Here is a 13303-nt window from a genome sequence, read left to right as displayed (position 1 = left end):
TATCACAATTAAATGACATTAAATAATACTAACTACAAACTGAACATTAACTAATGCAATTAATACTTAACTAACATACTATCTCATTTTTAAAAATCAATCCTAAATCTCACTATCATAATATCAAATTTTTTTTTTTTTATTAATTTATTTCTAAACATTACTAATATTAATTAAATCTTTCATGACAAAAATAATATATATTTTAATTTAATTAAATTAATCTAAAATAATATTACTTTTATTTACCTTCAAAATATTACACACATAAACAACAATATACTATCTCTCCTAACTAACTACTAAAAACATAAATTAAAACTAAATCTAAATTAAACTAAACTATTTCTAACTTCACTATATTTACTTAACTTACGAAAGCTAACAAACAGATAACTAAAAACAAACTATAAAATTTAAACTTCGTATATTAATGATAGAAGCAATAATAATATTAAAGTTAAAACATTCTTAATAAATTACTAAATCTATTTAATGGTATAATTATGTTCTAATTTTATTAACTTAACTAAAATAATACTAATTAAACAAATAATAATTTGATAGGACAATAAAATAAAATAAATAACAACTAACAATCTAATTCCAAGCTCTTTCCACATTTCTTATTTTATCATTTACTAAAATTAACTACCACTCATTACTAACTCTTAACTTATAACTAATCCTAACACTTAACTATCTCTAATAATAACTCTACTCTAACCTTACCCCATACTAAACAATTAAGCACTGCCCCCAAACAATTAAAGTGCTGCAAAAAATCTGCACATGCTGCCCCAAGTAAATCTATAAAGTACGAATGGGAAAGGAAGTGCAGGTTTGACCCGAGCCAAACAAGGCTCTCCTCCAATCGCATGAAGGTGGCCAAATTTACATGCTAGACTCCCTTAAAAGATATTAAACTCAAAACTCATCCTTATACAATTTGATATTATGTGCCCTCTTTTGGGGAGAGTGGAAAATGGGTGAAGTCAGCACCCATGTGTTGGATTTTTTATTTTTTTAAATGGAGTTATGAAATAAAGTTTATGGGCGAGAATAGGATAAGGTACGATAGTTAGTTTTAGTTTATTAATTTTTTTTAAATTACAATATTTTATTTTTAAAAAAATTGAAAGATATTTAAATGGAATCAAAAGGGATTATTCTCTAGCCAAAGGATAATTCACAATTTTCCCATACAATAGGCAGAGAGCATTTTTGCTCTTAAAGATCAATTTTCTCAAGTGTCTTATATATATATATTTTGCTAAGTCTTGGATATTTAAATTTATTTAGTTTGAAGGCAAGGGGATATATATATTTTTCTATGTTGCATTATAGCATAGAGTTTGATGTAAAGCTTAAGCATTTGAATAGAAACATTTTACTTCCTGATAATTACAAAAATACAAAACAAAGCATAATTCATAAACTTGAATTTTCTTAACATTGGTGGAAATCAAATTGTATAATTCTATATATCATCATTCATCTAGTTATAATTTAATCAAATGAATGCAAATTTGAACTTTAAGAATTGCCACAAGAAAGGTAAAACATCATTGCATTCATTTTTTGATAAAAATATGCATATAAAATGAATTATAAGAAATATCATATGCAAGGATACTACTCAAATGTTCCTTCAGAAGCTCCACCACCAGCACCGTAACGAGATCCACCACCGCCATACCCACCACTACCAACGCCGCCATATCCACCACTACTGCCGCCGCCATAGCGTGCTCCACCAGAACCACCACCACCATAGCCACCGCTGCCGCCACCATAGCCACCGCTACCGCCGCCACGACCACCACCACCATATCCGCGCTCAGATCTCTCATGGCCACCGCCTCCGTAGCCGCCGCCACCACCACTGCGGTATCCACTGCCTCCGCCACCGCCGCCGCCACGGTAGCCTCCACCGCCACCGCCACCAGTTCTGGACTGGGCTTGATTGACGGTAATATTCCTTCCATCTAATTCTTTGCCATTCATAGCTTCAATGGCGTCCATCATCGCCTGCTCGTCGCTAAAGATCACGAAGCCAAATCCACGGGACCTTCCTGTCTCGCGGTCGCTTACAATCTTAGATTCAAGAACTTCACCGAACGGGCTAAAGGCTTCATGAAGGCTACGGTCATCAGTAGCCAAGGCAAGCCCGCCCACAAAGCAACGAAACTCGACTTCAGCAAAAGCCATTTTTTCAGAATCCCACCACCCAAAAACCGATAACAAAAATTGCTATCCGATCGAGAAGCGATCTAGAACCCCCCTCCCCGGAACCAAAGAACCAACAGAATGACAGCGAAAGCCGTCAAAATAGCACGAAAACATACATACAAGCGCTAGCCACTTCTAATTTATTTTATTGAATGACCTGATTCAAAGGTTCCGTCGAGAAAGAACTAGGGAAGAAAACCCAACATCATGGCCATTTTGAAAATAAGTTTAACATATAACATTTTACACAGGATCATTATCCCGAGGAGAAATCTCCCAACACATTTGATTTGAAACATCAACTCTAAATTCCTACTTGGCTCCATAACAAGGTGTCCACTATGAAATCTAAAATTTCATCAACATAACCATGGAGAAAATGAAACTGACCAAGATACAAATAGATTTAACACAAAGACACATTCAACCCATTTACTCTCATCTTAGGTTTGCACAATAGGTTTATCATCGAACCAGACTAGGGAGAAGGTAGATTTTTCTAGGTAGGAAAAATTGTTCACAACACCATAACAGATGCCCTTTTGAGGCTAATATCATATGAACTTTCATTCTTTCACAGATTCCCTTTTGAGGCTAATATCACAAGAACTTCAGTTCTTTCACTTCTTAATTTTTTGAAAACAAAATAATGGTTTGTACTAAATAGTAGGGGTCCATAACACCGTACTCTCTCCCTCTCCTCCTCTTGGGGAGAGACTCTACACTACCAGAGTCCAACTAAAATCCTTTCCCGTACATAGCCACTTCTACCCTATCTGACGGTGAGTAATGCCAACACAACCCTTAAGTTTTTTTTGTCAAAAATTCAAATGTAAAACACAAATGAAAAAAATTAAAGAAAACCCATTACAATCTCATTCCTAACATGTTCATCATACAAATGAACACACATATGCAAAACCTACTTAAGAAATGAAACACGGCATGAAGACATGAGCTTAAAGGATTCCTATCTCCACAAATGGTTATGGAAAATTTAGATTTGAGAAGAGCTATCATTTCTTCTCCTTCAATCTTGACTTTGCTTTCTAAATGCAGAGGTTGGGTGACCAATATTTCACCCTCAAATTTGCCACTAAATAGGCTCCTAACTCAACCACCTACAAAATGCAATAACTTCCCACTTGACTAAGGGCTTCTAGAGTCTTCTAACTTAACCTCATCATTAAGGTAAACTTCATGGTAGAATATAACTTGTCAAACTCATGTTGAAACTCCAATTTTCGCATTAAAGCAAAAATGAGATATTTGGGTAGTCACAAAAGTCAATGAAAGGGGCTAGAGGGGTGGAAAATGCTCCTAACCCATACATATACCCCCTAGGTACTTAGTTTTCATAATTTTTGGCCTCTAAGACTATTTAATGACCTATTAAAATGTTTAAAATATTTGGACTTTCTAACAACTCTAAAAATGCAAATTTATCACTAAACCCTAATTATGGTAATTAATCATGATTACTAACTAATTAGTATTAGATCACTAACCTAGTCCAACTTAGATTTTTAGGTTACTTGGATAACCCTAATTATCATGCTAAAATGCATATATGAATCACAAGTGTCATGAAACACTATAAAATTATTGTTACAAAATATTAACACTTAATGATAATAGAATGATACATACATTCAATTTACTATACCAAAGAACTATAAAATAATGGGGTTTACATCTTTCATTAGACTCAGCCCTAATTTTCACAAATGATACATAGTGTCAAGTTCTCATTCTTTATTAGATTTCTCAACTAATAATCTTGAACACTTCATTTCACACATCAATCACTCAAGAAAAATTACATACATATATTTAAAACTCATCTATATAATCACATGAATCAAAACATCAATCTTTCATATAAATAACTATTTATCTCATTTTTGCTCACATTTAATCATCAGTAATTGCATAATCAATATAACCTAACTTATTCATTAATTTAGGTTAAAATACTAGAATAATCATCGTTAGGCAATAAACATCACCAATAAGGAATACTAAACTATCTGAATGTGTATAACCTAATCATCAAGGTACCATAATCAATATCATCGTCATCAGGTGAAACACCTTGTATCATTGTTAGTGAAATTTAATATTTAAACCATCGAGATAATGTAGTAGTTATCGAGTCACTGAGTATTTAAAACATAAATGTATCAGCTAATCTCAATTTTTATTAGGACATCTAAATATAAAACATTACTTCATATCCATTCTAATCTCCTATATCAGATTTAACAAAGAAATTCATATTTGATAGGTACATACGAGGAGGGGCCTTACATATTCTCACCTTCTTGCGTTCCCATGTCATCAAATTTTCCTCTTAAGCTTTATGTCTTAGCTCTTAACACATTCCTATCTCCACCATGTATTTTTTCCAACTTGTCCCACATTTTCTTAGGAGTAGTGCATTCCTTAACTTCATCAAACTTTTCATAACTGATGGCTGTTGAAAGTTCAATGGTCATTTGGTTGTGCTCCTTCTTCTCTTCCATTTGTTTAACTAGCATAGGTCTATACATCTCAATATATTCATTATCCAAGTGGTAAGATGTGTAATATCCAATTCTAGATAAATGTAATCTCATTAGCCTTTACCATGCTGGGAAGTTCTCCTTGTCTAGCCTAGGCAACTCTCTCTTGTAAATTCTAATCTCTTACTTTAGTCCCTTCAAACTTTCTTGACAAATACCAAAGCTTTGATAAGAATTCTTACAATGATTTAGAATAACTAAGAGGGGAGGGAGTGGTGAATCAATTATCCTAAGGTATAGATGTACTAATTCAAATTTTAATCACTTTAAACATATGAATCAATCTCATTTACTTACTCGATCTCTATAGCATATCATCAATAATTTAACATTTCATGCAATATCTTAACTCTTTGTCTCTATATGTGATGACTGCTAGTAAATAAATTAATTTAAAATATAGAATGCATAACAATAACATCCACTCATAAAAATAACACCTTGACACTAGGATTTAATATGGAAACACAATTTGGAAAAAATCACAAAGTAACATGCTACCAATTTTTGACTCTTCTGAAGTGAGCTCAATTAAGAGCCAACCCTATTAAAAGTTATACAACATACTATTGACTATGACCCTATTAAAATATTTAATCACTCTGTTAGGAGTGGCATTGTTAGAGGACTTTATAACATTGTATTATAATGTCACCTTGATTAAATGATTTACGAAATGTTAGTTAGGTAAACCTTTATTAAAGGATTTTGGATTATACAGTGGTTAGAATGTAACAATAGGTTTGATCTATAAAGTACAACTCACTTTGTAAATTCATATATCCATTCACTCATCTCCTGGTTCATTGACCAACCTCCATTGACATCTCCATCACTGATCTTCTTGGCATCTCCTCAATAAATCACTTCTTCACAGAGCTCTCCACTCTTCATGTTTATTTTTATCCTCTGTATAGCTTCTCCTTAAGATCACAAATCAACAATGGAACAACATTAAAATTCATGTTAAAATATTTATTGTGATCCTATTAAAATATTTAATCACCCTATAAGGAGTGGCCTTGTTAGAGGACTTTAGGACATTCCATTAGAATGTCACCTTGATTAAAGGCTTTTGGATAGATACAATGGTTATAATGTAACAATAAGTTTGATATGTAAAGTACAACTCACTTGAAAAATTCATATCTCAATTCACTCATCTAATAGTTCATTGACTAATGTCCATTGACATCTCCATCACTAATCTTTTTGGCATCCTCTCAAGAGATCACTTTTTCACAAAACTCTTCACACTTTACCTCTGTTATTCTCCTCTACATAGCTTCTCCTTAAGATCACCAATAAAAAATGAACCAACATTAGAATTTATTTCTTATACCTCCTTAAATAGGCATTCTTTATATTTTACACTTAAACATCACCCTTGATGTTAGGGTTAGGTAAAATTTATCAAATCCTTCAAACTTTTTGTTTTCCTTCTTATTCTAGAAACTTCTGATCAAATATCTTCCTTTTATGGTGTAAAAATCTCTCCTAGTATATTAAATATGCCAACTCATCAATCCTTATCTTCGACACACTTTGGCTAATTCAAAATTCTAACTGTGTCATCCTCAAAATCAAATCTTTTTAAAATTGTAAATTTTGTTCTTACTTGGCATTCACTATGTTCTTTAGCTTGATCATCACTGTGTATGTCAACAATCACTATAGTGTCTCACTTGGCATCAACATGCTCACTTTCCCAATACTATACTCAGTCTCAACTATACTCTTCATCAATCAAATGATATGACACTCTACATTGTTTAGTAAATCTATCTCCACGAGGTTTGGAACTCTATCTTACCAATAGGTTTGACATCAATGAAAACATAGCAATTGCTCCAATTGTAGTTTCCAACATGCCATACAATAAAAATGACTAATTTTTTAATGATTATTCTTTCATTTATGAGGTTTATCTATTTATATCCAATTACTACTATGTTTAATATTTATTTCATTTTGTATTGTACAACCTATGTTTGTTATATGTTTTGGGGTATATATAGTGTTGAAGTTGATGAAAGATCAACCCCACGACTTCCAAGAATCACATGTATATCAACAACTATCACAGAAAGATAGTGTTGATCTTAGATTGGTTTTGACAATTGAGTGTTAACACACTTAAGATATTTACTAAGTTCTTGTCAAGCTAATAATACATGCCTAGTATAATATGTATAGATGCTGAGTTGCAATGAGTGGTGAGTCACTCATGTACAAAGTCACTCTAGTATCGAGTGATTCAAGTGCCAAGTGAATAGTTGATGTCAAGCAAGTTCAAATGTTGAGTTAGATAGAATTACAGTAAGTGTCGAGCATTAGTATTATCAAGTGTCGAGTAATAGAGAATGGGCATAGATGTTTGTGATGGCACAAACAACTATTTATACCATTTTTATGTCAACTTTTGTATAGATTGTAAAGCTTTAAAAGATAAAATCAAATCTATTGGATTTTTCTATTGGAATCAACATGCAACCAATCAGAAAATTCGAATGGTTAAGCAACAAAAAGGATGAATATCAACTATAGATTCATACCTAACCCTAAGTCACAAAAATATTTATAAGGAAGACAAAGCCCCATAATTCAATATTGATATCAGTGAAGAAGATAAGGGAGAAAAGGGGTGAGTTGATCAGAAAGCATTCTAGGTGGCTTAGAGAAGTGAAATAATTGCAGAATTAGTTTGTAGAACAAAGGATCGAGGATACACCATTTACATATCAAATAAAAAAGGATCAAGGTGGACTGAATTGAGATTTGAAAAATACAACATTACAATTTTTTAGATCAAACATTCTGCTATTACTTTCTAACAACTATATGAGCAAGATGAAATCCTTTGGACTAAGGTTGACTTAATAGTCATTTTGAAATCCTTTAATAGGGTGACATTCCAAGTGAATGTTCAAAAATCCTTTAAATAGGTACACTTCTAGTAGGGTGTGAAATCCTTTGATAGGGTGGGACTTAATAGTCTCTTGTAAGCCTTTAATAGGGCAGTCCTTTCATAGGGAAGATCATGTTTTATGGTCAAACTTTGTAACCTTAACAAGTTACATTTTATTGCTGCAATAGTAAAAAGTTGTGGGTGTTATCCCCACCCCTATTTACCCTTCTCATTAAAGGGACTCTAGGTAATAATATTTGGTGTCAAGTGTTTTTGTGGATGCATTTGCTTTACATGTTATTTCAATATGTTAATGCATTTATTGTTTGAAATTAAAAGTTTTATTGATTAAAGACTTGGACTTCTAATTCACCCCCCCTCTTAGAAGAATATGCTTCCCATTTATAATTCTAGCAGATAGGAGCAAAATCTATGGAGGTTGAAATCCCTAGATCCACATATCAAACATTCTTGATGAGCAAAAAGAGAAATTAATACTAATCAAAAGTGAATGAATCAATAAATTAAAAACAGAGACCAATCCTTATCAAAGGAGATCAAAATCCTAAAAGGTAAAACCTAGTTTGCAAGATAATAATTAATAAAATAGTTAATTATTCTATGTCCAAAGTTCACCTTAAGTAGAGTAGAGTTAATTAGAAAACGTCTAAAATTTTACTCTAAAAACCCCCTTAAGATAATTTAGGGAGTAGCTAAAAACTTAGTAAATACTACTGAAAGTAGAATTGAGTCTCAACAACAAAGCCTGATGAGGTACCGAAGCACAACCAAACCTCTATATATAGGGTAAAATATGGATGAATAGGGTTTAGAATAATGAACATAAATTATTATGATATGGGATGTAAATATAGGAGACTAATATTGAAATGAAGAAATAAAAGGTACTTACCTCCAAAAGAGAATCGACTGAAAAACCTAGCAAACAATCTCAAAAATTGTTGATTTTTGCATTCTTAAACTGAAACTGTGAGATCTTCAAAATCTAGAAATATTTATCTTTTCTGAGGGTAGGTCAACCTTGACCTAGATAGTGGGGTACAAACTTACCCCAGGGCACAAATGTGCCCTAAAAAGTTGACCTTGACTTGTATTTCTCTGACAAAATTTTTGTTTACGGATTCCACAAGTTTGACGAAAAGGGTATCAAAATTTGTACTGATATTTGTTTCTCTACACCTATACCTATAAGAAAAATGGTTTTTTTGTTGGATGGGGGGTTTTCCTTGTTGAAAACCTAGTTTGGAATCAACCTTGAAATGAAATTGAAATTTTAATATGAATAAACAAAGTAAATGGAACTATTCAACTTGCTTATGTTGAAATCCTTGTAGAGGATTTGAATCCTTGAATCCACAAGTATGGATACTCCAAATGAATGTAGAATTGGATTTAGGATGTCTTAGATCTTCAACACCAATCTTGAATGGATTGTGGATTAAGAAGAGGCTTGAACAAAAATTGAAAAATCTTCAAAAAGAGGGTTGCATAGAGCTTGAATCCTTTAATGGCTACTAATGGATCTCCTTGATGAATTGAATGCTTGAACTCTTCAGGCCACAATGCTTGTTCAAATTCTTTCTTGTACTTGAAAGCTCGATCATGAAAGTGGATTCTTGGTAATCAATCATGAGATAATGGATAGTAGATGGATCAAATGAGAGAGGAAGGCTTCTTTATATAGAGATCTAGGGTACAAACTCCTAGAGAGAATGACATATGAGAAATAAATTCCCATTGGTCCCTTACCCCTAGAAATCGACCTAGATTAAATTCAATTAAATTTTTTACCATTTATGAGAACAAAACAACCGACTTGGAACTGGGAAAATAATTATTTCTGAAACTTGACATTTAGAAATCATGGAACTTTGAAAGTTGAACCTTTGGTTAGGGATGAGGTTGACCCTGCTCTAGGTCAGGGTCAAGGTCATCCTTGACGCTAACATAAAAAATTTTAGGATCTCAATCTAGAATGCCATAAATGTGCATAGAGAAAGTGGAAAAGGGGGAAGAATAGGGGAAAATATAGATCCAAGTCAAAGACCCATTCAAGGCACTTGACATGACCCTAGACCACTTACTCGAAGAGCTAAACACTCTTAACATGGAAGTTCTTCCATTTTAAGATGATACATTTAGCCCCCACTTTAGTGAGAGTATGGACTTGATGCAAACTCTTGGTAAAATAGATCATATTAAAAAGATAATTGTATTAAAATAAAAAGGACAAAGAGATCCTCAAGCCCCAAGGATCTGAGTCTGAAGTCATCAACTCTAAGATTACACTAAGAGAGACATCACTAAAAAAAAGAGAGAAGAGGGCAACAGAGGAGTGGCTAGCTCACCTAGTAAGATGTTTGTATCTCACTATGAGCCACAAAATAAATAGGATGGACCACCAAGAAAGAACTTGATAGTCTCTGCGTAAAGTTGTGCACCTTCTAGAAACCTTGTGCATATATGTAGTGTGTCTTTTGGTGGCTTTTATAAAGTACCCATGAATCTATATTCTCATATCACCATAGAATACATTTCTAAAATGCACATCTCTTCAGAATTTAGCAACTTATGTGCAATACCCTTCAAGGATTTAGCATATTTGAAATTGAAAATGCATGTCTCTTCAGGATTTAGAAACTTATGTGTGTAACCTACTAAGATTTAGCATGTTGCAAAACAAAAGGTTAGAACAAAAATGCATAATATAGAATTAGGGGGTCTACAAATATGCACCCCTAGTTTGCAAAATACATATCATTTTGAAATGTTAAGGAAAGAAAAGAACAAGGATAAAGCCTTTGTCAGTATCAAGATAATATCTACAAACAACACCCAGTCCAAGCCAAGAAGGTCATAGCTCCTATGAGGCCATGGGGACAAATAAAAATAGATATCGTGCAAGAAGAGAAAAAGTAACCCTTGTGAGGGATAGCACACAATTCAACTTCCAAGGTGAGAGATTTATCAACCATGGAAATTGAATTTCACACAATGAATTAGGTTATGATCAAGGGCAAAGATCCTCAATGCAAACCATAATTTTCATGTATGATTAAATATCACATAATAGATAGATACTACTTAACCAAGGAAAAGTGGATCTTAGAAAGAAAAAAAGAAAAGAGATGGCATCCTTTCCCTACCAAGCATAGGAACAATGATGAAAGTGGACCTATTATATCACTTGTAACACTATACAAGACAACAAGCTCCCAAATATTAGGCTAACATTGATTACATAATGCAGAGCTCCATCATAGGAACATAAATTTTATCTAAAGAAAACATCGTTGAAATACAACTCATTGCCACATGATATATAAATAACCTTACTATTAATGAGGTGACTAATCTTATAATGTAAAACTTGACATTCATTGGTAGAGTGATCATGAAATCTATGACATAAATAAAAAGAAAGAGTCTTTAAATGTGGACTATGTTTCTATTTGTGTTCAAGTCAAGTAATCATCTTAGAATGAAGGAGTTTAGGAAAAATAACTCCTTGGTCAAAATCCGACATAGTTCCATCATGTTTTGAAGTGTTATTTGAGATGTTATTGACATTGATTTTTTTTTAGGACTAAATTCTAGTCCATAAGAATGCTTATGCCCCCATTCTATAAGGGTATTTGAATTCCCTATTTATGCTTACCACATGCTTGACCATTAAATCCTTGTTTAACTAGGAAATGATAATCAAGACCATAATGAGAAGCCATATCAAAAGGAGTTGATGGAACTTTAGTAGTTACTATATCATCATTAGTAGGTTTGATAGTTTCATTGTGGATACAAGAAATGAAAAAGTTTTTACGAATAGCTTTAGAAGTAAAAAATTGTTTTTCAAACTTTCTTTGTGGCTTCATAAAATCCAAATCAAAAAACTTATACTCTCTAATAAATGTAGGAGCAAAATCCAAGGGTCCGCAATCATCACCAAGAAGAGCATTAGATGAAGAAGGATTACTATTAGAAATAGTAGTAGTATGGGTGTGAATATTTAGGCAAGAATTTGGTGTATCATCTACATGAAGTGTAGAAACCATGTTGTTATGTATAAACTTGACTTTATGGTGAAGGGTGGAAGGGATAGCATGAATCTCATGCAACCAAGGTCTACCCAAAAGAAGGTTATAATTGGGAAGTCTAGCCATAAAATGAATAGTTTTATTTAGGATGACCAAACCTAGTTTGGCAGGTAAGGTAATGATTCCTAAATTTCTCTTAGAAATATTATCAAAGCCACATATAGGAACCATATTAGGTTGAATAGTTAAAAGATCAACGTTAATTTCTTTGAGCATGTCCATGCTAAAAAAATTTGCTAAGATCCATTATCAATCAAGGTGCTACATATGATAGTTTTATTTATAGTAACCACAAAAGCATCATATTAATTTTGAAATTTTTTAGAAGGTAAATCCTTTTGAGTAAATACAATGTCAAGAAAACTCAAGGTAGTATCCATGCACTGTATGAAGTTATTGATGTTCACTTGATTAGGAGGTCAAGTGGGAAGAGTTGCATGAGCTTTTTGTGAAGCTTCATAGTAGGTAGGGGAAGTTTAAAGAAGCTCCCATACAAAAATCTTGGCAAGGGTATTTTGCAATTGGTTTATCAAATCATACTCCATTCTAGGAAGATGGGGAGAAGGAAGAATGGGTTGAGAGGGTGGAAATGAAGTAGAAACCTCCAGATTAGGGTGAAGGTGACTACTTGTATGATATGTGTGGGATATAGAACTTTGGTCACTGAAAGACTCTAAAGACTCCATAGATTTACCTTTGATAGTAATGGAAGGACAATCTTTGATAGTCAACAAAGATTCTAGATAAACCATGCTAGTTGTCTCAACACTACAAAAAAATTGATAAGAAGGAAGAAAAGAAGACATCCTAGGAGAAGATGAAGTAAAATCTTGATTGTCCATAAGATCATCAGTAAGAGGGAGAGAATTAAGGGAAGTCATATTATTCTCTGCTATTGCCTCATCACTAAAAGGAATCACAAATAGAGGTAAAGCATCGATAATGTTGTCTTCTTTCACTAAAATGTCTATATAAGGGGAGTGTGTTTTAGAAATAGAGTTATCAACATGTATGAATATGTCATCCATTAATAAATCACCCTCTTGTATCAAAGGCTTTTTGTGAGGAGGGGATAAATCAATATCTTTATCCATGAGATAATCCACAATGGTTTCATGAGGAAGAGAATAATCAACATCCAAATCCAAAGGTTAATCCCAAATAGAAGGATTATCATCCCTATCAATAAAGCACATTGAAGGACTATATTCTAAAGAAGTCTCATAGAAAGGAGACATATTAGGAGAAGAATTAACATCAATCCTCAAATCATCTCCATAAAGATAAATATGATGGAGATATAGATTAAGGTCATCTACGTGCTTTAATATATCAATACAAGGTAGTTCAAAAGAGGACAAAGCATCATCACATGCGTTAAAAAAAGTCTTTATATGTGTAACACCATGCAATAGTAAGGTAAGAGGCAGATGTTGTGTAATTCTAGAAGAAGAACATTTGGAAAACATTTGAAAAAGCTTGTG

General features: G+C 32.9%; 1 protein-coding gene across 1 annotated transcript; it reads right to left on the bottom strand.

Annotated features, from left to right (window-relative positions):
• Positions 1–1635: 1635 nt before the first annotated feature.
• LOC149569354 (uncharacterized) lies at positions 1636–2336 on the bottom strand. The gene has a single exon (XM_089816900.1). It carries the CDS (start codon positions 2209–2211, stop codon positions 1636–1638), a length of 576 nt encoding a protein of 191 aa, XP_089673026.1. The 5' UTR covers positions 2212–2336.
• Positions 2337–13303: the final 10967 nt, after the last annotated feature.

The sequence above is a fragment of the Cupressus sempervirens genome, chromosome 3 (genome assembly GCF_028749045.1).
Source record: "Cupressus sempervirens isolate cs-2001-9-10 chromosome 3, ASM2874904v1, whole genome shotgun sequence".
Classification (NCBI taxonomy): Eukaryota; Viridiplantae; Streptophyta; class Pinopsida; order Cupressales; family Cupressaceae; genus Cupressus; species Cupressus sempervirens.
This window is presented reverse-complemented; position numbering and strand designations above follow the sequence as displayed.